Genomic DNA, 26,200 nt, shown 5'->3' with positions numbered 1-26,200 from the left:
CATCAAAATGCAGCACTGTAGAAAGTCAGAACGGGTGAATTCACTCTTTTCCTATCTAACAATGACCCCAACTTGAGTTATCCTTCGAAAAGTGTTTGACCATGACTTACTTTAAGGTAAAATATTTGATATGATCATTGATCAAGAATATTCCACTTTAGAATACCTCTATTTGATCAGGTTAGTTTGTGAACCACTCACTCAAGCTGCTAGATCATGACAAGGCCATTAATCCTGTGTTTTAGCTGTAGAACAGTTTCATCAACGGCAACCCAAATAAATCTTCAGTTGCCACAAATGTGTAATAGTTCACCTCAAGTATGAAGCCTGGTCCCTGTCCATAGCCATCTGTTGTATGCTGCATTAGATCCTAGTAACCCAGCTACACGGCTCAATCCCAAATGAATGTGAAAGATATACACCATCAAATTCTCATTTCAGATGCTGCCTCTTTCCCATTCATTTGGGGTGAAGGCAGTAGATAGACCACAGATGGTGTGGGTCATCTCGGCATTAGAACACCGTTGAAGGCCTGACAACACCTGCAAGATTTAGACATATGGTCTTGCATGTCGTGGCTTTCCACAATATACTTTAACAGATTAATTACATTAGAAGAGCAAGGAGAAATCTGTGTGTTTTTTGAATGGCACACAATGCAACAATAAACAAGGGACCCAAGGCTAACGCTTTTTAATTGATGATATAATTGAAAAAGTTTGCCAAAGCTACTTCAATGACAGTTGGACTTTAACAGAATGCCTCACCAGAGCTCATTATATAAAATATAAAAACAAAGAATTAACAAATTAAGCAACCCATAATCACCTGAACAGAAAGAGAAAAAAGCAAGTTCCAAATAAGTATCTCAAAACATCAGAATTTGTTTTCAATCCAGTTAATCTAATCTGACTTTAAAAGACCTTGCGGAAGATGAAACCAATCAGGGGATGACGCACAGATTCAATAAATACAAAAAGTGGACAGACACGTTTCATTCAAACTCCATTTGGTCAGTGGAAAGAAAAGCTCTTGTGAAGAGTGGAGGCGAAAGAGGTGAGGTACTGTGGGAAACATCCTTGTCTGTTTTGTGGGCTGCATATTTCAAAGTCAGACAAACACTGCTCATTAAATCAGCCATCTAACAGCCCCAGCTCAAAGGCAGAAGCACACATGCAGTCAACACCTCAGTGGAGGCTAGTCTTCCAGAGTTCTGGGCCTTGTGTGCTGTGGCCCAATAGTCTGTGGTGGTTGGGAAGGCAGCCTCACACTGTAGGGTTTTTGCCTGTTGGTGCCAGTTGTTGCTGCTGTTGCTGCTGGAGGTACGTTGGACGTTTGACTCTTGGTTTCCGTCGTTTGGGCTTGTTCTTGGATTTGGTGAGCTGCACCACAAAGAAGGACAGCACAACCATGGCTCCCAGGAAGGCAAACATGGGGATGGTCTGGCCCACTTCCTGGTTGTAGCGGCCTGGCATTATACCTGGGGAGAGGACAGGAGTGTCAGTCACACAGAGGCATCACACGGTACATGATGATTGTCAAAAATTATTAACAGTGACAAGACTGAAGAAACAGACGTCAGACATTTTAACTGTTTGTGTGTGCATTTTAGCCCCCGTGCAGTCTTTTAAATTATATTTWAAAAAATCATCACTATGTCTAATAAATCACAGTTTATTTCATGAAAATAACTGCAAATTATTTTGTTATTTATTTTCCTGAGCCTAGTTTTCCATTTAAAACTATTTACATACACAGCCCTGATTGGTGGATAGGATTGTCTGAGCTGTTCCCAACCAGAGGTACTAGGACCCCTGGTGGTACTTGGCCTATCCACAGGAGGTACTTGAGAAGACTCATGAGACCATAGGTCTACTGGTAAAATGCACATGATTGGGTACTCCGGGTAGCGCAAAATTCCATTGGTGGTACAGTACCCCAAAAAGGTTGGGAACCACTGGTAGACTGCCTACCCCTCCAAAGTAGAAGGATACATATGCAAATAAAAGACAACTGGTCATTGGTCAGAATAATCAGATCAGATTGTGATGTCATGATCCATCCCACCTGAGCAGGCTGAAATTCCAGGCATCTTCTTCAAACAGCTCTTACACAAAAAGGGCATAATTATTTTCACAATTTCTAAGTATTATTTCGACCTCAGTGTGAAAAAAAAGCATAAAAAACAAGAAAAATCCCCGTTTTAACTGCACTTTCCCTTTAAACAAACTGGGTCAGTAAGGTGATTTGGAGTCGGTGATTATTCTGATTGGGTAAATATTCTTACCTCCAGGAATATCCCAGGCTCCACTCTCCCCAGGGGACAAAGGCCGGACCTGGGGTCTATAGTTTCTGACGTTAGGCAGCACCACTTTGTCCATGTCAATAGATAGCAGCTTCTGGTGCTTCCATAGGTTACTGTTAACAAATAGAACCAGGGAAAGCACAAATACATGGTTAAACATTATTGAGGAGATTACCAGTTAAGAAAGAGTGGCATTATTCAACATAATCTCTCCATCGGTTTGATAGAGAATGAGAGGAAAGTCGGGAGAAGGAAATTAACACTACAGGAGTTAGGGTCTTTGACAGGTGATTTGGCACACACCTGGGTGCAGTCTCGTTGAGTGGCTGTGGCTTGGACCATGACAGATGAGGGCAGGCAGGGAGTGGGCGGGGCTTTGGGTCTCCCAAGTGAGCTTCTAATACCTTTGAGTAGCGATATAGGTGATTACCTGTGGAATAAAGGTACTGCATTAGCCATCATAGCAATTTAGTTTTAATTTTACTTAACTAGGCAAGTCAGTTAAGAACAAATTCTTATTTACAATGACTGAGGCTCTAGTGTTAGCCTTACCCTCCAGTCTCTCTGGCAAGGGACGGTCGGTGCCAGTGGGAGGAGTCACCCTGCTGTTGGAGTGGATGAGGCTGGGAGGAGTCATGCTGTAGGAGGTGTACTGCAGAAGAGCATCCAGCAGCCAGAAGCAGTCTATGAGGGGAACACACATCAATGGTKAAAATCAGACACTAACTGATCACAGAAGAGGAGTTCAAACCTTTATTTCAGAAACAGTTTTATAGAGAACAAGGGAAACTGCAGGTGGATTCTCTACCTTTCTGCCTGTGACTGTCATCTATACAGTTTGAGTCTCCATAAAGGGCTATCCGACCTCCCCCTTCAGATGGTGTTTGGTACATTCCCAGTATGGGAACGCCCTCCACAACCGCAGTCTCCTGCTTCAAGACCTCCAACCCTGAGAGGGAAGGGGGGTGAGAATATTCAGCAACATCCTCATGGTAACAGCTGCCAGGTGTGTTGCGGCAGTGAGTGTGTGTTATATACCTTGATCCTTTAGGGTCTTGGCAATCACAATCCCATCCTCTGGAAACTTCGCAATACTGCACCCTGATGCATAATACACTGAGAGAGAAGAGTTTAAACATGACACTAAATAACATATCATTAATTAATCCATCTAATTTGATTCATTTCTAGATTTACACAATGTATTTCAAAATGAGTGACACAGCGAGTGAATGAGGGTGTGTAAGAGTGTCAGAGTGTGTTCTTACTGTCGTGGTCTGCCATGGTGAAGTCTCCCTCATAGAGCCCATCACTGAAGGCCATCCCCCATACAGAGATCAGGTCATTCAGAGCTGGCACATTGGCACCCCCTGTGTCTGGCATCCACCATTGCCTGAGGGGAATATTTTATGTGGTTGAAATACTATAACTGCAGGGACTGCGGGTTATGAGTCAACCCGCGCATCACTAACACACATTAGGTTGCAGAGGCTGGAGCAGAGGGCAGCACCCAATGAGAAGTTTAGGGGGTAAGTTCCTTGCACAAGGGAACATCGACAGTGGGTGGCCGAATCCCACTGAGATTTGAACCGGCAACCCTCAGATTGCTGGTCCACTTCTCTAATCTCGAGCCTGCCGCCTCCCCCTATAGTCACAAGGCACGATGCTCCATCTGTCCATTGATGTTTGAATGAAGATCAGGAGGGGGATATAATAGGAGATACACAGTGGGGTTGTAATATCTACCTGGTGTTTTCATCATAGAACTTGACTTTCCTCATGACAGAGGTGTTGTACCAGTCACTGAAGACAATGAGAGACAGTCCCTTATCAATGTCTCTCCGCAGCTTGGTTATCTCCTCTGGAAAGTACTCCTCTTCACTGTCCACCATCATGAATGTCCCTAAACACAGGAAATGTCAGCCGAGACCAGACAGAGAAAAACAATAAGCTATGTCTGCAGAGGTACTAGAATTATTGCTGTAAGCAATGACAGAGAAGCCATTTATTCATGTACTGATCTCCCATATCCTGCTCTAAATTATTTTGGGATTAGAATCAACTGACAAAGAGAGCAAAAATACTCTCACCATATTGACTAGCATCAAAGCAGGTGATGGGTGCACCCAGGACCTCCACAAAATAACCCATACTCCTCAGGTGCTGGTACATGTCCCTGAAGTTGGTGTGAATGTGATCTCCATTCCTACAAATGATTCAGACAAAACCAACATCAAGACACTAATTGCTCTTATGGCACGTTTTAAGAGTTGCACTACAGACGGCAACTTACCCCAAACAGCCAGTGCACCTGAAACAGCCTAATCTTCTTTCTTAAAACTAAAATGATACTGAGGTAAATAGTTGTCTGAAGAACTCACCAGTCCAATGGGTCATTCTTCATGCGCAAGTTATCTCGAGGGAAGTAGCCAGGCGGGTAGCGCAGGTTGTGGTACTGGTCCCACAGAACCCTCTTACTACGAGGAGGAGTGGGGACTATTTTCACCTTGACTGGCAGTTTAACCGTAGAGGTCATCTCCCCACCCACCTCAGACTGAGGAATTAGAAAACAATGAGGGTCAGAACATTGACCTTTGACCCAGGACACATGCTAACTCTAACCCTAACAGTAGTATCCAAATACAGCTTTTAAAAAACTGTATGATGCTCTCTGGTTACAAATCTACATAAGAGGATGTCAGTGTGATACTACAGAAAACCCATAAAGACAGTGAAAGGTGAGATAAGGTAACTATGTGAAAAAGATCCTTGTTGTTACTCACATTATTCCCAGCAGGCGAGGCCACGGTTACCATCACATGACCCTGGGCAATCCCTTCCCATGATGCAGCTTTCTTGGCGACAGAGATGGAGACGGCCAGGTATCCAGCCCAGGGCCAGAGGACTGGCGAATAGGAGACTGCCACATCAATGTGGTCACCATTCTGCGGTAGGTAAGGCTGCCAGATGGGCTGGAGAGCACAAGAAAGAAACATCATGTCAGATAAATGTATATTCATGTTTTGACATGAGACACAAAGCCTTCTATATAAAAGTACCTTGTCCAAAATCCTGCCAGTCACGCCCATGCCATTGAGGATGGTGACGTTGACGATGGTGGGCATGCCACCATAGTAGATGGGCTGGGAGCAGTAGGGCCACATGTAGGGGCACTCAGTCAGGTCGATGTAGCTGGGACTTAGACTAAAGACAAACAGGATCAAATCAACATGAGATCAGGTTAGAGTTCTGATTATTGGACATTGCTAGAACCTTTCAAAGTAAAAAAAGAGAGTGAACATTTAACATTGGATGTGACTTGACTATAAAGTGAATACTATGTAGAGTGAGTGTGTGTTATGATGATGAGCGTGCAGGGCGCGAGTGTTATGATGAGCGTGCTGGGTGCGCGTGTTATGATGATGAGCGGGCAGAGTGCACGTGTTATGATGATGAGCGGGCAGAGCGCGCGTGTTATGATGATGAGCGGGCAGAGTGCGCGCGTTATGATGATGAGCGGGCAGAGTGCGCGCGTTATGATGATGAGCGGGCAGAGCGCGCGTGTTATGATGATGAGCGGCAGAGCGGCGCTGTTATGATGAGCGGGCCAGAGTGCGGGTGTTATGATGATGACGGGCAGAGTGCGCGTGTTATGATGATGAGCGGGCAGAGTGGCGCGTGTTTGATGATGAGCGGGCAGAGTGCGCGTGTTATGATGATGAGCGGGCAGAGCGCGGGTGTGATGATGATCGAGCGGGCAGAGCGGCGGTTTGATGATGATGAGCGGCAGAGGGGTGCGTGTTATGATGATGAGCGGGCAGAGCGGGGTGTTATGATGATGAGCGGGCAGAGCGCGGTGTTTATGATGATGAGCGGGCAGACGCGGGTGTTTATGATGATGAGCGGGCAGAGCGCGCGTGTTATGATGATGAGCGGGCAGAGTGCGGGTGTTATGATGATGAGCGGGCAGAGTGCGCGTGTTATGATGATGAGCGGGCAGAGCGGGTGTTATGATGATGAGCGGGCAGAGCGGGCGGTGTTATGATGTGAGCGGGCAGAGCGTGCGTGTTATGATGATGAGCGTGCAGAGGTGCGCGTGTTATGATGATGAGCGTGCAGAGTGCACGTGTTAAGATGATGAGCGTGCAGAGTGCGCGTGTTATGATGATGAGCGGGCAGAGTGCGCGTGTTATGATGATGAGCGTGCAGAGTGCACGTGTTATGATGATGAGCGTGCAGAGTGCACGTGTTATGATGATGAGCGGGCAGAGTGCGAGTGTTATGATGATGAGCGGGCAGAGTGCGCGTGTTATGATGATGAGCGTGCAGAGTGCGGGTGTTATGATGATGAGCGTGCAGAGTGCACGTGTTATGATGATGAGCGTGCAGAGTGTGTGTAATACCTGGCCTGGGGTTTGTAGCTGTTGAGGATCTGGTAGGCTCTGATGAGGTCCAGTTTTCCGTGGCCCTGTTCAAACATGTTGACTCCAGGGAGCCTCCGCGCTGAGGCGATCAGAGCCTGCTTCATACTTGCTGGGTTCACCAGCTCTCTGTTCAAGACCGTGCTGTAAGAGGGACACGGCTGGGTTAACAACTATTACATTAGCTTTACATTATGTTTCAATGAAGATGGTACATATGAAGCAAGAGCTACCATCTGACTCAACAGCTTGCTATGAGAAAGAGAATGATTATGTTTTAGAGACAGATGGAGATAGGCGCAATAAACCAATTTGTAAGAGACGTGAGAAGTCTGGATTAAACTCTGTCTGGATCTTAAGAGAGACCTACATAAAAAGTGTAGAGAGAAAGTGAAAGTGTGTCAGCTCCTTTCCTGGGGGAAAGTAGATTGATTCTGTTAAATGTCTTGTTTTGAAGTGAAGGATATCTATTGACGTTTCATTTATCCCAAAGAGTCCACGGGAAACACAACTGCATCAGACCACTTATACACAGACAGTACAGTCTGGCCATTAAACTGTAACTGCATATCGAACCTGAAGACTGTTGTTGCAATTTATCAGCCCTTCCGGACTCTTAGTCTGTCACTAACACTGCAAATTAGGTTTTCATGGTCTCTTACAGAAATGCTGCTGAGTAAGGTCTCTTTCAGAAACTGCAGAACTAGACCACCTTATCAATTGGATGTTTTAATGCTACTGGGCTGAAGCTAGCTAATGTTTGAACACAGAAAATGTATGACAACCCATTGAGATATGTACGTCTTAATGGTAATTATTGTTCAACATAACATGACAGTAAACTGCTGCAGACTACAGAAGAATGTTCACCCTTTGGCCAGGTCTCAGCATTTCACTTAAAGTAATAATGGCTTCAGTATGGCATTCAACAGCCAATCCTTAAGACAGCAAATTACTTTGAGAGTTCCATACCTGAGGCAGACCGTATCAGGTGTGTAATTTATGGGGTGACGTTATTCTGCTCCCAGATAAAAAGCAGCAACTCTCTCACAAAGATGGCTGAGATTAAGACCATGAAAAACATCTGGAACAGCAGTGTTATCTCCAGTGAGTGCGTGTGCGTGCGTGCTTGTGTAGGAGGCGAGATAAGACCATATGATAGGGAGAGGCCAGGGGAAAAGGGAGGTGTAGACAGCCAGGAAGGGTGGTGGAGTAAGAACAAGCAACAACACCGTTTTCTCAAAGTTACACATCCGCTGGTTATGTAAACACTGCACCTCCACAGCCATCCTGCGAACTGGGTCCTTTGCTCCTTCCATTTCAAAAGCAGAGTCATATGGCTTAGGTGACTGATGGAATAACTTTTTTTAACAACGCTGATGCAGCTGTAAGGGTAGTCATTGAAATGACTTACCTCACCAGTAGGGTCACAGCTCCTGCCACCACAGGTGACGCTACACTAGTCCCTGAGAGAGAGCGACAGCCCTCCTTCATCCCCGAGCCCCTCACCCCAGAGCCATAGGTCACGATGTCAGGCTTCACTCTGCCATACCCCCCAGGCAGCTCCTAAAACACAAGACAGAATCATGTTGAATAAAGAGTGGGAGAGAGGCAGTATAGGAGAAAGAGTGATAGAGGAGAACATGGGACAAATCCCGCAATGTTTGCATTCCTCATTTACAGTATATGTCCCACAAAATGCTGGCTATGAAGAGCCATATGCTTCAAGGTCTGAGCACAGAGCACATTCAACTCCTCTATCTCAGTGTTTTTCTATGGCAGAGACGGGGGCTGCAGATCACAGGGTTAGATGTCTAGTCTGGGACTGATAACAGGAAGGCTGGGGAACAGAGTTCAGTTTACTCTGACTGGGAAAGGTAAGAATACACTGAGATAGACATGTGAGAAGGTACTCAGGGTTATGCTGTGGGTTGTGAGGGAGACGTACCCAAGTGGTCATCCCCCGGGAGGAGAACCTGGCAATGTTGTCCTCAAAATCGATCCCACCGACCCCAATCACATCCATCTGATCCGCTGGGTTGTTGAGGGTGCTAGGATACACAGGGATAAAGTATCATCAGTAAAAACTCTTTGATTACATATATTTTGTTCATAATAGCTCTTAAAACTAATCAGTATCTTGCACCAATCAATACTATGTCCTCTAGGCCGTCACCTCTCCTCCCAAGGTCAGAACATACCCATACAGTGGCCCATCGTTCCCAATGGCAGAGACCATGATAACCCTGTTAGCAGTCAGCTCCCAAACCTGGCACACACAAACACACATTTTGATCAATTCAGAGTGGGATACACGTTAATGGCTTCGGACAGCTTCAGGCATCTTCTTTTAATCACCTTATCAACAAAGGGGTGGTCCATGAAGTCTGGACCGCCGATGCTGAGGTTTAAGACATCAATCTTCTTCAGAATGGCATAGTTAAAGGCATCCAGGAACCAAGAGGTGTATGACACCTGATTGTTGGTGAACACTCTGAAGATGTGAAGCTCAGAGTCTGGGGCAAAGCCCTGACACTCTCTCATGCTGGCAATGACCCCTGCTACGAAGGTACCATGACCCAGCCCTGCAGAGAGAAAGATACCAAATGTAGTGTAGTGCAATGTAGCAGAAATAGACATCAATTCCTCCTCAAAAGCAGATCCCATCACTAAGCACTACAAGAGATGAGGGTTCAGTCAGCATGATCTTACCATCATCAAGTGTCTTTTCATTGGTCCAGTTGGTTCTCTCCTTCACATTCTTAAAATGTGGATGTTTCTCACTGAGTCCTGTGTCAAAAACAGCCACCTTCACCCCAGAACCTACACACAAAGAATACAGATATTTAGAAACATGCAGGCTACAGTAGACATGTTAGTGTAAACCCAGAAACACACAAGGGAAAGGTCAGTTGTACAGTTGTACATTCAGTTGTACAACTAAATGCCTTCAACTGAAATGTGTCTTCTGCATTTAACCCAACCCCTCTGAATCAGAGAAGTGCGGGGGACTGACATAAATCGACATCCACGTCTTTGGTGCCCGGGGAACAGTGGGTTAACTGCCTTGCTCAGAGGCAGAACAGATTTTTACCTTGTCAGCTCAGGGATTCGATCCAGCAACCTTTCGGTTACTGGCCCAACGCTCTAACCACTAGGCTACCTGCAGCCCACAAGTGTTTATACACTAATAGACAACCAGACAAACACACAGTGTCTGTCCTCACCTGTGTATCCCATCTGCCAGAGGACATCTGCTTGCAATATCTGAGCCACGTGTCGGGGAATGGCCCTCAGAAGCCTCCGGCTGGAGTGGCGGCCCGTGGCGTGCCAGAAGCCGAAGGCCAGAGACAGGCTGGTCCGGCGCAGCGGACGGGACGACTGCCACGACTGCCACTTCTGGGTCCAGCGGGTGTCGTTGTTGCAGGCTGCCCCAGGATCCGGCACTGAAAAGAAGGGATGACAAGAGGAAAACATCAAGAACAATATCTTTAAAAAAACACAATCAATGAAAAGCCCAGGAGCGCAAAACAAACATTCAGTTATACATTGGTGTGTACACAATATTGAGAGAGAGATGGATAGCTCCCAATGTGATGTGTAATATCTTGATTCTGTATGCAGTGAAGCAATCTGTTTTCATTTCAAATCAAAAATCTACAGAATACACCAAACAGTGATTTCTGACTGAATCTGGATGATGATTAGCTACTGTACTGAGTTTATCATGCAGAATACATGAGGTTGTTGAACATGATTGAATTCAAAAGCAGATAGCTCACTCAACAGCGACCAGACCACTACAATAATCAGAGTCAAGAGAGGGGTGATGGTGGTGGGCAATTAACAAGCACCGCTGATCTAATCATGTGAAATGGCCCTACGGCAGTAACAGTTAGTACTCTTCTCACTGGCTACTGCTCAGTGACACTGACAGAGATGCTGATGGCTCCTCTATGAAGTCTAATTACACTGAAAAAAATTAACATGCAACAATTCATAAGGAAATCAGTCAATTGAAATAAATAAATTAGGGCCTAATCTATGTATTTCACATGACTGGGAATACAGATATGCATCAGTTGGTCACAGACACCTTAAAAAAAAGGCAGGGGTGTGGAACAGAAAACTAATCAGTATCTGGTGTGACCACCATTTGCCTCAGAGTTGATCAGGCTGTTGATTGTGGCCTGTGGAATGTTACCCCACTTCAATGGCTGTGAAGTTGATGGATATTGGCGGAGCATCAATCCAGAGCATCCCCTAACATGCACAATGGGCGACATGTGTTGTGTGACAACACTGCATATTTTAAAGTGGCCTTTTATTGCCCCCAGCACAAGATGTACCTGTGTAACAATCGCGCTGTTGAATAAGCTTCTTTATATGACACACCTGTCAGGTGGATGGATTATCTTAGCAGAGGGAAAATGCTCACTAACAGGGATGTAAACAAATTTGTGCACAAAATAAGAGAAATAAGCTTTTTGTGCGTATGTAAAATTTCTGGGATCTTTTAATTCAGCTCATGAAACCAACACCTTACATGTTGCATTTATATTTTTGATCAGTGTACATTAAACTCCGCAATTCTCCTACAGTCACTCCAATAGTGATGGCTAGTCATATTTATTACCACCTCCAAATGAAGCCGGGAGGTCAAGCTGTAAAATTCAGATAATTTTAAGTTAGTTAATTTCCAATATCCCAAATCAATTAGATAATGTTTAAATTGGTGGTAGTGAGTGGTACTATTGGTTTGCAGTGCAGCATGGTCATTATGGTGGTGAGTGGGAACTGAACTAGGCTGTATCACAACCAGACGTGATTGGGAGTCCCATAGGGCGGCGCACAATTGGCCCAGCGTCGTCCTGGTTTGGCCAGTGTAGGCCGTATATTGTAAATACAAATGTGTTCTTAACTGACTTGCCTAGTTAAATAGAAAATACTCTGGGGTGGAGGGGGGGCTCCAATGTGCCCAGACATAGCACTCTTTCATCCTAGGAGAGAGACTTCTACCAACCCGCAGGCACAAACAGAGCTCTCCTTTCTGCCAGCCCCCCACCAGTCTGGAGCTGCCCTACTGCTGGTTAGTACTCAGGGGGTATGTGTTGCAAGATATATGATCCCTACTAAACGTCTAACGCGTCCAAACACAACACAGAAGGACAGAACAGAGCACTGAAACGGCCTGGAGCACTACAAAGACACACTGACCAAACTTCAGCTATTGTGTAGCGGGGATAAAATATTCACCTACATTTACCTCTGACTAAAAGCAGTCAGTGTGTGGGGTTCAGTTTGGTGAGCAGACGTGTGTGAGATCAAACAGTTTCATGAAACAGTTTCAATCGAGGGACAATAACATGGTGAGTTTACAGGGGGGAGAGACTGGGGGGAGTGGTCAAACGTGACTGAAAGGCAGCTATACGATATGATACACACGTATGGGGGATATGGGGATGGTCCAGAGACGGGTTAGCTGACAACGTCACAAAAATGATATGCACACTTCCGAAGGGCAGAAGGCCGTGTGTTATGGTTCTGAATGGCCTGATAGCTAGCAACAATGACAAGAAACTGCCATGTGGTGAATCATAAGTGGCTCGTTTCAGCTCATTTGATCCATCTCTTGTTTTGAGGTGTTTTGACTGATGTCACATATATGCTAATAAGGCTAAAATTTGCTAGCTGGCTAACCAARGTCTAACAATGTATATTTGAGAGGCAAGTGCTTATTGCGCAACTTTATTTATGTTTTCAATAAACATCGGAGGCAAAATATAGTTTACAATCTAAGCCAGTCCTGTCTGTTCTGCCTGTTTGTTTCTAAACACCCAACCCATCTAGAAGACAAAAGCATAAAATATGTGGATCAGTTAAAACAAGAAAAGCGGGGCTGAGCAAAACATGTGTAAATATTTGACTATAAGAGGCGAAGACAGAGACTCACAGTCGGGTGTATAATTGAGTGTGCGGAACACCTTGCGCTGGGGCGTGACCCTCTTGATGTAAGGGTGGTCCTCCAGGGTGAGCAGGCTATTGTGAGAGGCCTGGCGGATCTGCACCACCTCAAAGTCACTAGGGAAGTCACTGGCTGGGTTCTTCCGGGGCACAATGCGCCAGTCCAGGGCCTCGGAGCTCTTCAGAGCACTGCTGATGAAGTGGCTGCGTGCCTTGGCTGTAAAGTAGCCATTAAACGCCACAATGTACTCTGTAGAAAGAGAGAACATGGTAATCGTTAAGTATCTCCAAGGCAGTTGCGCTTCCGGCTGTGGGAAATTCCATGTCAACAGATGTATATGTGGCATTGCCATTTGGGGAGAAAAATATAGGTAAAGCTGTAATAACTCCATTGGTTTAACTTGGAAATCCCTGAGATTTTTGTACATTGCAGTCACTGTAATATTCTTGTCGCAACTTTGATGGCAGCGGGGGCCACAACAAATCTCTCTACTCACCAGTGGCTCACGGGGCTGTGTACCTACACATGCAGTCAGGGCCTGCCCAAGCCTTTTGGGCCCCCCGTAGAGAAAATGTTGCCGTTTAAAAACAAGTTTAACACAATTGTACAAATTTTGCCATAGGGCGGCGAGAAGATTTAAATGTTTTAACTAATTCCTTGCAATTCTACACATTTTGCCATTACTTATGCCATGTTAATATGATATCGGAGTGAGATAGACTTAAGGCGTCAGCATGCCTGGCACCTAGCCGAAGTCAGCTAACTGAACCGAACGAGTGTGCTCGCATACTCCCTTAACACTAGAATCGGCATAGGTCACTGACATTTGATTTTGTAAATAAAATAACATTTAAAATCAGCCCACCTCAGCCCGCTGTCCTGCTCTTTTCCTCACTATTCCTAAATGTTTGTATTTTACACTGCTCAAGTCAGTATAAAAGTATTTAGAGCCTTTAGCTGTTTTTTTCACACCTACTCCAAACTTAACCCYCCAAGACAATGTTGGTACCCAGCCAGGCGCTAATGTGTCTCTCTAACAAATGGGCGATAATTGTGCACCTTACTTCAAAATTGTATTTAAATTAGGCCTAACTGAATGATAAGGAGGTTGAAGAGGTTAATTCAATTTAGAAAGACAGTGTAATGATGAGTTTGTGTTATGCCTATTTATCAGCGTTGCGCTTGTTAATTTGACTGTGCGCTTTGAAAGGTTGATACCATTCTCTTTTACTATGTAAAAAGAAGCTGTTACAGGACTGTTTTATTTACTGTAACTCTTACTAATGGAATGTATTGTAATGGGAACACAAACATACTGTTTTGCAAAAGGCCTTCAGAATAATGCAAAACATATTCTTGACTCTATCCAAGTTGATGAGCGGGAAACAAATGATGCCAGTCAGCCTGCTTGGCAGGCCCATCGAGACTACACCGAAACTAATTTCACACATACAAGTTAGCCTATAGACAAGATTAAATTGACAATCTGTTGAGTGACAATATTAGGCTTCAGTTCTTAAATTGTACATGAAGAGATGGGCGCGCGCACCTTGTAATTTACAGATGCAGGGAAAGGATCATCACTATCAAATCCTCCTTCAGTCACATGCAGGTAAAATTTTGATTTCTATATAGTCTCAGAAAGAGTATATTGTACAGTTTGTTACACTTACCTTTGTCAAATAACTGAATTCAAGAGGTGCAGGTCTATTTCCAAATTTGACTTTTACCAAGAATATCCGTGCTGTCCATAAATTCAGCACATGACCACTCGTGCAGCAGCATTGCTCTTGCTACTAAGCAAAAACGAGTAACATACTTAAAATATGCTATTTATTTATGCAATTCATCCTTTACAATTGTTCATGCACTGGTGCTTTTGTTTAGGAATACAGAAAATAATTTCACCTATGCACCTGGCTGATCATATCTTTTTCATTTCTACTTTGTCAAAAGAAGCTGTAACTGGACTTTAATTACTAAATCAAACCCACAAATAAAGTTGATCAAATGGATTACACTGTAATGATTTTATTGTAAGGGGAATTAAAATGGGCTATAGGCCTGTTTTTCTAGGACTTCGTAGAATTATACAAAACCAAACCTTGACTATTGAAACAAATAACTATTGTTATTTATATATTTCCACAAATATGTAATTAATCTTTTATAATAGTTTAGGCACTATTTATCAAGCATTGATGCTTAGATTTGCTACACCTTGCGGGTTAATATGCATCTGATGGATATGCAGGCATGTTCTCTAGTGGGTACTTATAGGCTGAAAGGCCAGGCGGTTCTAGAGTCAAAAGACCTTCGTCTGAAAAACGAGAAAAAAAGTGGCAATAGTACCGTTTGTCAATTGAGACGCCATAGCCAGCATACACTTCCTCAAAATAGTCAGAATTATTCTAAGATAACTCAAGAAATCTGTCATTAATCAAAATGTTGTCATAATATATGCACGAACTCTCCCGGCTGGGAAGCATGCAGACACCTTTACAAAATCAAATGGGGGCGCACCAATCCGTAATTCAACCATGATTATTACAAGGTTAGATAGCTGGCTACACTAACTGACCAATCTAAAAATGTTTAGCTGACATGGGCTAATTAAGTGACCGTCAGTGAATGACATGAGAGAAACTGCTGATGCACATCCAAATTTCAAAATTGCACCTTGTGTATTCTACAGTAACCGACTGAGTCCCCTCCCAAAAAAACATAGTATTTTGGGAGGGGGGGGGGTTTGGAAATTGATCCGCAGAGCTTCAAAGGGGGGGACCGCGGGCCGCCTGTTGCCCATCACTGCTCTAATATTTGTTTTAATTCCCAGTGACATCTCTGGGCTGGTACAGTGATACACTTCAACTCTGCACCTCCCTCCGATAACAAGAAAACAGTGCCGCATTGTACAACCAGTTCCTCTGCCATCTTCAATGCAATAGGGATAAGAATTTTCTACAAAGCCCTGTAAATTCTGACTGACAAACAATTTTAATAACAACTAACTAGACCATAACGTTCTTGGGAATTATCACAAAACACTGAGCAGAAGAAAACAACCAAATCAGAGAAATAAAAGCACAAAAGAACAGTCTTGGTTGACAAAAGAAGGCCGGGAATCACATCATATTGAATAACTTTCAGGTGATACATTGTACCATCCATGTACAARTGCATACACCCCTGGGACGTGGCACAAGTGTAACTTAACTTTCAGGAATTTACAATATACAGTCAAAAGTTTGGACACACCTACTCATTCAAGGGTTTTTCTTTATTTTTTACTATTTTCTACATTGTAGAATAATAGTGAAGAAATCAAAACTATGAAATAACACATATGGAATTGTGTAAACTCAGCAACAAAAAAAAAGAAACGTCCTCTCACTGTCAACTGCGTTTATTTTCAGCAAACTTAACATGCGTAAATACTTGTACGAACATAACAAGATTCAACAACTGAGACAAACTGAACAATTTCCACAGACATGTGACTAACAGAAATTGAATAATGTGTCCCTGAACAAAGGGGGGGTCAAAATCAAAAGTAAGTCAGTATCTGGTGTGGCCACCAGCTGCATTAAGTACTGCAGTGCATCTCCTCAAGGACTGCACTTGATTTGCCAGTTCTTTCTGTGAGATGTTACCCCACTCTTCCACCAAGGCACCTGCAAGTTCCTGGACATTTCTGGGGATAATGGCCCTAGCCCTCACCCTCCGATCCAACAGGTCCCAGACGTGCTCAATGGGATTGAGATCCGGGCTCTTCGCTGGCCATGGCAGAACACTGACAGAACACGACTGTCTTGCAGGAAATCAGCCATAATGCTCATTCTGTGCAAAGTGGCATTGTCATGCTGGAGGGTCATGTCAGGATGAGCCTGCAGGAAGGGTGCCACATGAGGGAGGAGGATGTGTTCCCTGTAACGCACAGTGTTGAGATTGACTGAAATGACAACAAGATCAGTCCGAGGCTGCTGTGACATACCGCCGCAGACCATGAAGGACCCTCCACCTCCAAATCGATCCCGCTCCAGAGTACAGGCCTCGGTGTAACGCTCATTCCTTCYACAATAAACGTGAATCGGATCATCACCCCTGGTGAGACAAAACCGCGACTCGTCAGTGAAGAGCACGTTTTGCCAGTCCTGTCTGGTCCAGCGACAGTGGGTTTGTTCCCATAGGCAACGTTGTTGCCGGTGATGTCTGGTGAGGAGCTGCCTTACAACAGGCCTACAAGCCCTCAGTCCAGCCTCTCTCAGCCTATTGCGGACAGTCTGAGCACTGATGGAGGGATTGTGCGTTCCTGGTGTAACTCGGGCAGTTGTTGCCATCCTGTACCTGTCCCGCAGGTGTGATGTTCGGATGTACTGATCAGTGTGCAGGTGTTGTTACACGTGGTCTGCCACTGCGAGGACAATCAGCTGTCCGTCCTGTCTCCCTGTAGCGCTGCCTTAGGCGTCTCACAATACGGACAATGCAATTTTTTGCCCTGGCCACATCTGCAGTCCTCATGCCTCCTTGCAGCATGTGTAACGGATGTGAAATGGCTAGTTAGTTAGCGGTGCTGCGCGCTAATAGCATTTCAATCGGTGACGTCACTCGCTRTGAGACCCCGAAGTAGTGGTTCCCCTTGCTCTGCAAGGGCCGCGGCTTTTGTGGAGCGATGGGTAACGATGCTTRGTGGGTGACTGTTGTTGATGTGTGCAGAGGGTCCCTGGTTCGCGCCCGGGTCGGGGCGAGGGGACGGACGTAAAGTTATACTGTTACACATGCCTAAGGCACGTTCACACAGATGAGCAGGGACCCTGGGCATCTTTCTTTTTGTGATTTTCAGAGTCAGTAGAAAGGCCTCTTAGGTAGTCCTAAGTTATATAACTGTGACCTTAATTGCCTACAGTTTGTAAGCTGTTAGTGTCTTAACGACCGTTCCACAGGTGCATGTTCATTAATTGTTTACGGTTCATTGAACAAGCATGGAAACAGTGTTTAAACCCTTTACAATGAAATCTGTGAAGTTATTTGGACGAAACGTCCTGAAAAAGGCACGTTTCTTTTTTTGCAGAGTTTAGTAACCAAAAAAGTGTTAAACAATTCTAAATACAATGCTCAAAAAAATAAAGGGAACACTTAAACAACACAATGTAACTCCAAGTCAATCACACTTCTGTGAAATCAAACTGTCCACTTAGGAAGCAACACTGATTGACAATAAATTTCACATGCTGTTGTGCAAATGGAATAGACAAAAGTGGAAATTATAGGCAATTAGCAAGACACCCCCAATAAAGGAGTGGTTCTGCAGGTGGTGACCACAGACCACTTCTCAATTCCTATGCTTCCTGGCTGATGTTTTGGTCACTTTTGAATGCTGGCGGTGCTCTCACTCTAGTGTAGCATGAGACGGAGTCTACAACCCACACAAGTGGCTCAGGTAGTGCAGCTCATCCAGGATGGCACATCAATGCGAGCTGTGGCAAGAAGGTTTGCTGTGTCTGTCAGCGTAGGGTCCAGAGCATGGAGGCGCTACCAGGAGACAGCCAGTACATCAGGAGACGTGGAGGAGGCCGTAGGAGGGCAACAACCCAACAGCAGGACCGCTACCTCCGCCTTTGTGGCAAGGAGGAGCACTGCCAGAGCCCTGCAAAATGACCTCCAGCAGGCCACCAAATGTGCATGTGTCAGCATATGGTCTCAAAGGGGTCTGAGGATCTCATCTCGGTACCTAATGGCAGTCAAGCTACCTCTGGCGAGCACATGGAGGGCTGTGCGGCCCCACAAAGATGAGCTCACTACCTGAGCCACTTGTGTGGGTTGTAGACTCCGTCTCATGCTACCACTAGAGTGAAAGCACCGCCAGCATTCAAAAGTGACCAAAACATCAGCCAGGAAGCATAGGAACTGAGAAGTGGTCTGTGGTCACCACCTGCAGAACCACTCCTTTATTGGGGTTCTTGCTAATTGCCTATAATTTCCACCTTTTGTCTATTCCATTTGCACAACAGCATGTGAAATTTATTGTCAATCAGTGTTGCTTCCTAAGTGGACAGTTTGATTTCACAGAAGTGTGATTGACTTGGATTTATATTGTGGTGTTTAAGTGTTCCCTTTATTTTTTTGAGCAGTGTATATTTTTATTTTGAGATTCTTCAAAGTAGCCACCCTTTGCCTTGATGACAGCTTTGCACACTTTTGGCATTCTCACAACCTGCTTCACCTGGTATGCTTTTCCAACAGTCTTGAAGGAGTTCCCACATATGCTGAGCACTTGTTGGCTGCTTTTCCTTCTTTCTGCAGTCCAACTCATCCAAACCATCTCAATTGGGTTGAGGTTGGGTGATTGTGGAGGCAGGTCATCTGATGCAGCACTACATCACTCTCCTTCTTGATCAAATAGCCCTTATACACCCTGGAAGTGTGTTGGGTCATTGCCCCTGTTGAGAAACAAATGATAGTCCCACAAGCTCAAACCAGATGGGATGGCGTATCACTACAGAATGCTGTGGTAGCCATGCTGGTTAAGTGTGCCTTAAACTAAATAAAAATCAGACAGTGTCACCAGCAAAGCACCCCCACACCTCGTCCTCCATGCTTCACAGTAGGAATCAACTGCGGAGACCATCCGCTCACATTCTCTACGTCTCACAAAGGCTCATCAGACCATAGGACAGATTTCCACCGTTCCAATTGTAACAGTATAACTTTAGACCGTTCCCTCGCCCGACACTGGGCGCGAAACCGGGGACCCTCTGCACACATCAACAACGGTCGCCCACGAAGCATCGTTACCCATCGCTCCACAAAGGCTGCGGCCCTTGCAGAGCAAGGGGAACCACTACTTCTAGGTTTCAGAGCAAGTGACGTAACTGATTGAAACGCTATTAGCGCGTACCCGCTAACTAGCTAGCCATTTCACATCCGTTACACAATGTCTATTGCTTGTGTTTCTTTGCCCAAGCAAGTCTCTTCTTATTTGTGTCCTTTATTGGTGGTTTCTTTGCAGAAATTTGACCATGAATGTCTGATTCACGGAGTCTCCTCTGAATAGTTGATGTTGAGATGTGTCTGTTACTTGAACTCTGTGAAGCATTTATTTGGGCTGCAAGTTCTGAGGCTGGTAACGCTTAATGAACTTATCCTCTGCAGCAGCGGTAACTCTGGGTCTTCCTTTCATGAGGACTGCCACAGAAGAGCCGGTTTCATCATAGCACATGATGGTTTTTGTGACTGCACTTGAAGAAACTTTCAACGTTTTTGAAATTTTCCAGATTGACTGACCTTCATGTCTTAATGTAATGATGGACTGTCGTTTCTCTTTGCTTATTTCAGCTGTTCTTGCCATAATATGGATGCCATAATATGGACTTGGTCTTTTGGCAAATAGGGCCATCTTCTGTTTACCACCCCTACCTTGTCACAACACAACTGACTAGCTCTAACGCATTAAGGAGGAAATAAATTCCACAAATTAACTTTTAAGAAGGCACACCTGTTAATTGAAATGCATTCCAGGTGACTACCTCATGAAGCTGGTTCAGAGAATGCCAAGAGTGTGCAAAGCTGTCATCAAGGCAAAGGGTGGTTACTATATAAATATCAAAATATAAATATAAATCTAAAATAAACTTTCTTGGTTACTACATGATTCATAGTTTTGATGTCTACACTACTTTTCTACAATGTAGATAATCGTTAAAAAAATAAAGAAAAACCATGCAATGAGTAGGTGTGTCCAAACTTTTGACTGGTACTGTATGTGTTAGCACGGCAGAGATATAAAAAACACAAAACAATTCCTTATTGACTCTGCACAAGGCCCTTCAAATAATCTTGACCCCTTAGCCCCACCACTCTGTCATGATGACCTCTCGCCCTGTTTCACAATGCACTGCTCTCACTGGGTCACTAGGAATTAATAAAAAAAAGTAAAAAAGGTCTGTAGCACAAAGGGCACATTCAGCCGCAGGCCAATATTAAGGGGACAATAAATATCACGTTATATTCTGGCATGGCGTTTTGTCAGCCTAGTCCACAGCAGGGCTGCAAAGACAAGCATCCAGACAGACTACTCTGACTGGATCTTTAAGAGGAAGGAGGGGAAAAGGGGTGGTTGTGTACTCTCTGGGACAACAGTAATTGAATACCCCAACACTGTTTGCCTGCCAAGCCTGGAATCTCCAGCCAGGTAGAGTAGTGTAGAGAAGCTTGACTGTGATCGTCCTGCAAGGCTCACATTGTGTTGTTGGTCTGTGGTCAATGAGTGGCAATTCATTAACACAAACACCATAAAAGAGAAAAATACACTTGACTTGCATGTCATAAATGGCAATCTTAAACAAATCATATGTGACCTGAAAATCTCTCAAAAATACTGTGGCTGACAAGAGGAAATATGCATTCATCAGTCTGTTTCAATTATTGTTTACACTTTCACAATGCTTTAAATGTGTTCTAGTAAAAGCTTGAGAAAAACAAATAGACAACAGRAACAGCGCTTACCATGTTCAACTACTTTGGTGGAGAATTCCAGCTTCACAGTGAGACTTGAGCAGTTGGAACTGTGATTCCCATCAGGGTTGGGAGATGAAGTGGAGGTGGATGCGGTCCCATCTCCTCCCTCTGTCCCCACTAGAGGCAACCTGCCACATAGCAGGGCCACTAGTAGCGAGAAACATATACGCACCAGGGTCATGGTCCAAGCAGTTCTTTTCTGTTCACCACCCATCAGAAATAGTCTTTATCCCTCCAAGCCCAGAGCAGGCTTCCTAGCAGCCAGGGGCAATTGTTTAACATATGACAAGACAAAAATAATGCTGATATGGCAATCATCCATCAACAGAGCAGTTCGTGCCCAAAGCTCACAGATGCCTTCATTGTACACCGCCTGATCTTCTTTTCATTTCTTTCTGCGTTTCCTCTCCATCGTTGAAGTCCAGCGTGTAGATCAGTCCGTCAGCCAGGCGACTATCAAAGGATACATTTTTACACACTGAGGAGATCCAAAGGCTGATGAGGAAGGTGGTTGTTTGGCCTAGAGTTCCACTGCAGATATTTTCCTCAAATACCTGGAACGAAATGGAAGACAATGTCGTATTAACAGGACATAATAAAATCTAGCCTAATGCACACATACTTCAGCAACTTGATGCTTTCCCTTCCCCAATCAAATCCATCTACTTCGATTCTATGTAGTTTTGGAAGGTAACTAGTGTCTACAATGTAATTTCAGTATTGAGTTACAAGGCAACATAAATTCAGAATGGGTTGGTCAAATGGACATTAACCATTTTCACTGCTGTTTTCAGGGAGAGGACCTCCACTCACGCACAGAGTCTACCATAAATCTGGAGGAATGCCGAAACATGCACTCAGCCACAAAGGCTTGGCCCCATGGGGAAATCTGCCATCATTGGGATAGGTCAGGAGCAGCCTTAAAACCCCACCCCATCAATAACAGACCCTGGACAGGTGGGGTATCATTTAGAGGTCGACCAATTAAATCGGAAAAGCCGATTAATTAGGGCCGATTTCAAGTTTTCATAACAATCGGAAATCGGTATTTTTGAACACTGATTTGGCCGATAAAAAAAAAAAATTACACCTTTATTTAACTAGGCAAGTCAGTTAAGAACACATTCTTATTTTCAATGACGGCCTAGGAAGGGTGGGTTAACTGCCTTGTTCAGGGGCAGAACAACAGATTTTTACCTTGTCAGCTCGGGGATTCAATCTTTCAACCTTACGGTTAACTAGTCCAACGCTCTAACCACCTGATTACATTGCACTCCACGAGGAACCTGCCTGTTACGCGAATGCAGGAGGAAGCCAAGGTAAGTTGCTTGCTAGCATTATCTTATAAAAAACAATCAATCACTCAATCATAAACACTAGTTAACTACACATGGTTGATGATATTACTAGTTTATCTAGCGTGTCCTGCGTTGCATATAATCGATGCGGTGGCATTCGCAAAAAAGGACTGTCGTTGCTCCAACGTGTACCTAACCATAAACATCAATGCCTTTCTTAAAATCAATTCACAAGTATATATTTTTAAACCTGCATATTTAGTTAATATTGCCTGCTAACATGAATTTCTTTTAACTAGGAAAAATGGTGTCACTTCTCTTGCAACAGAGTGAAGGTATATGCAGCAGTTTGYGCCGCCTAGCTCATTGCAAACTATTTCTTCCTAACAAAGACAGCCAACTTCGCCAAACTAAGGGATGAGTTAACAAAAGCGCATTTGCGAAAAAAGCACAATCGTTGCATGACTGTACCCAACCATAAACATCAATGCCTTTCTTAAAATCAATACACAGAAGTATATATTTTTAAACCTGCATATTTAGCTAAAAGAAATCCAGGATAGCAGGCAATATTAACCAGGTGAAATTGTGTCACTTATATTGCACGCAGTCAGGGTATATGCAACAGTTTGGGCCACCTGGCTCGTTGCGAACTAATTTGCCAGAATTTTACGTAATTATGACATAACATTGAAGGTTGTACAATGTAACAGCAATATTTAGACTTAGGGATGCCACCCGTTAGATAAAATACGGAACGGTTCCGTATTTCACTGAAAGAATAAACGTTTTGTTTTCGAAATGATAGTTTCCGGATTCGACCATATTAATGACCAAAGGCTCGTATTTCTGTGTGTTATTATGTTATAATTAAGTCTAAGATTTGATATTTGCTAGAGCAGTCTGACTTAGCAGCAGCAGGCTCGTTCGTACGCATTCATTCAAACAGCACTTTCGTGCGTTTTGCCAGCAGCTCTTCGCWYTGCTTCAAGCATTGAGCTGTTTATGACTTCAAGCCTATCAACTCCCAAGATTAGGCTGGTGTAACCGATGTGAAATGGCTAGCTAGTTAGCGGGGTGCCCTCTGCAAGGGCCACGGCTTTTGTGGAGCGATGGGTAACGCTGCTTCGAGGGTGGCTGTTGTCGATGTGTTCCTGGTTCAAGCCCAGGTAGGGGCGAGGAGAGGGATGGAGGCTATACTGTTACACTGGCAATACTAAAGTGCCTATAAGAACATCCAATAGTCAAAGGTATATGAAATACAAATCYTATAGAGAGAAATAGTCCTATAATTCCTATAATAACTACAACCTAAAACTTCTTACCTGGGAATATTGAAGACTCATGTTAAAAGGAACCACCAGCTTTCATATGTTCTCATGTTCTGAGCAAGGAACTTAAATATATAAGTTAAAATAAGTGTTCATTCAGTATTGTTGTAATTGTCATTATTACAAATAAATACTTTAAAAAATATATATATATATTTTATATCGGCCGATTATTCGGTATAGGCTTTTTTTGGTCCTCCAATAATCAGTATCGGTGTTAAAAAATCATAATCGGTCGACCTCTAGTATAATTTCCTTCCGACGGCCTGTGGCATGGACCAAGGACCAGTGGTGTATTCATTAAGCAGATTATGTTGCAAAACATTTCTTAAAAGGAAACAAGGAAACAAGGAGGGATCTTGCCTGAAAAACTTATCTTGAATTGCATTGAATTCTACATCGGGCAGAAATTAGCATTTGAATCAGGAAAGTTTCCTCTCATGACCTCTACAAGCCTGAATGTTGAATAAAAGTATATTTCGCCACTTGTCCGCGCAGTTGTTCCTTTGGCGGTAGGAATGTGAGACAATATATCCACATATCCACGTATAATTACATAAACTTTTTAAAGCGCATTCAGATTTATATTACCTGAAGCTTGCGCAGAAACCATGTAAACGCATAAATGCGTCTTGTGCATTTATGTTTATCTTGTGTACATTATTCAACATTCTGGCTTGTAGAGGTCGACCTCTAAACTTTCCTGATTCAAAACCAAATTTCTGACCGATGTAGAATTCTATGCAATTCATGCAGTTTCCACCTGAATTTGTCCCATAGAAACTCTCGTTTTGCTCTGTTTACTAACATTTGGTTCTTAAATTTAACCTTTATTTAACTAGACAAGTCAGTTAAGAACAAATTCTTATTTACAATGGCGGCCTAGTGCCTTGTTGAGGGGCAGAACGACAGATTTTTACCTTGTCAGCTCGGGGATTCGATCCAGCAACCTTTCGGTTACTGGCCCAAAACTCTAACCACTAGGCTACCTGCCGCCCCAAAACGGTAAACGTTTTCCGTAATGAATACACGCCAGTTAGATAGTGGCACTAAGGCAGAAAAATATGACCAGCCCCCTCCCATTGTGCACACCAGATGGGCCTTTCTGAGATCCAAACCAAACCACTAGTTCTGGCTCCGGCTGGGAACATGGTCTGCTGGATGTAAATTAGGGCTGTAAAGTCAGACAGGACCACTTGTGTCAACATAACGCTGACATGAGAAAACGCCACCAAACCTCTCTGGACAGCACATCAACCCCCCCCCTAACATGGTGACCAAAAATAAATGTGTGTGTATAATATATATATATAAACCATATGACTCCGAACTTTACTTAGCAAATGAACCGGGACACCAGTCTTGTTTTCAACAACATAACTATGGTGAAGTTGTTCGATAAAAAAAATAGATTGCTACATTGAGGGGCAACTAGTAACTTACAGCTTAGTTGAGCATTTTCCAATGTGATGACATGTTATAGGCTACCTGTATCAACGTCAATATTTGATATGGTAGCTAGCTATAACAAGAAGCAGATGTAAAAAAAAATATATATATTAAAAAGTGGCAAGTGTGAGTATAACTAAGATTAGGCTAGCAAACAATGTGTTGTTTGTCTAGTTCAAACGTTTTGGGAGATTTCCTTAATATATTGTCAAGTAACACAAGCTAGCTATAGCTATATTTTGTATTGTTTATTAGCTAGCTCTATTGGCATCATCGTTAGTTAGCATCATGATAATGGATAGCTGGCTAATAATTGTAGTGTTCAAGTCAGCCCCCTCCCCCAAAAAGCTAGCTAGTTAGCTAACAAAGCAACTAGCCAGTTAACGTTAGCTAGCTAAATGCACTCGTTAAAAAAAACACGCTGTTGGTAGTGTTATGCTGTATAGCTAGTCAGTTATTGTAGCATGTTGATAAAATACCTTCAATTGCCTAGCTTGCTCGCTATTATTACATTACTAACTAGCTAGTTGTCTAGCCACAGTAGACGACAGTGTCAACACACCACTGTTTATCTCGTCTTGTGAAACGCAGCTAACCTAACGTTAGACTAGCTATTACATTTCAACACATGCGTACGCCAGCCAGTATCCTGCTAGCTTAGATATAATTTTACCTGGCAGACAGATATAACTACTCACCTTTAACGTGCTTGACGCCAGCCTGAATAATGCAATTTCATATAATCTTGTATGACGTTGGGTGGTGAGGTAGCTGGCTTGGTCTCAAACAAAACCAATAACTTCACAGCCGCAGAACACTAACGTTCAGCTAGCTAGCTAACCATCTTTTTTTTCGCTAGCTAACCATCATCATCATTCTGCAACAACACATCATGGCGTTCGCACATTTGTTTG

The 26,200-nt window shown here is 43.8% G+C and overlaps 1 protein-coding gene across 1 annotated transcript; it reads right to left on the bottom strand.

Moving 5' to 3' along the window:
* Positions 1-677: 677 nt before the first annotated feature.
* On the bottom strand, positions 678-26,200 carry mbtps1 (membrane-bound transcription factor peptidase, site 1). Its single transcript, XM_023971017.2, has 22 exons — positions 25,985-26,200; positions 21,197-21,762; positions 12,680-12,940; positions 9,954-10,172; positions 9,439-9,549; positions 9,085-9,311; positions 8,928-8,995; positions 8,675-8,777; positions 8,141-8,292; positions 6,709-6,870; positions 5,365-5,509; positions 5,089-5,277; positions 4,687-4,859; positions 4,396-4,511; positions 4,052-4,208; positions 3,574-3,698; positions 3,344-3,421; positions 3,114-3,254; positions 2,858-2,989; positions 2,609-2,735; positions 2,288-2,418; positions 678-1,480 (listed from the first exon to the last, which is right to left on the bottom strand). Exons 2-22 carry the CDS (start codon positions 21,420-21,422, stop codon positions 1,266-1,268), a joined length of 3,258 nt encoding a protein of 1,085 aa, XP_023826785.1. The 5' UTR covers positions 21,423-21,762; positions 25,985-26,200; the 3' UTR covers positions 678-1,265.

This window comes from Salvelinus sp. IW2-2015, linkage group LG26 (genome assembly GCF_002910315.2).
Source record: "Salvelinus sp. IW2-2015 linkage group LG26, ASM291031v2, whole genome shotgun sequence".
Lineage (NCBI taxonomy): Eukaryota > Metazoa > Chordata > Actinopteri > Salmoniformes > Salmonidae > Salvelinus > Salvelinus sp. IW2-2015.
The sequence above is the reverse complement of the archived record's forward strand: the minus strand, read 5'-3'. Positions and strand labels throughout refer to the sequence as shown.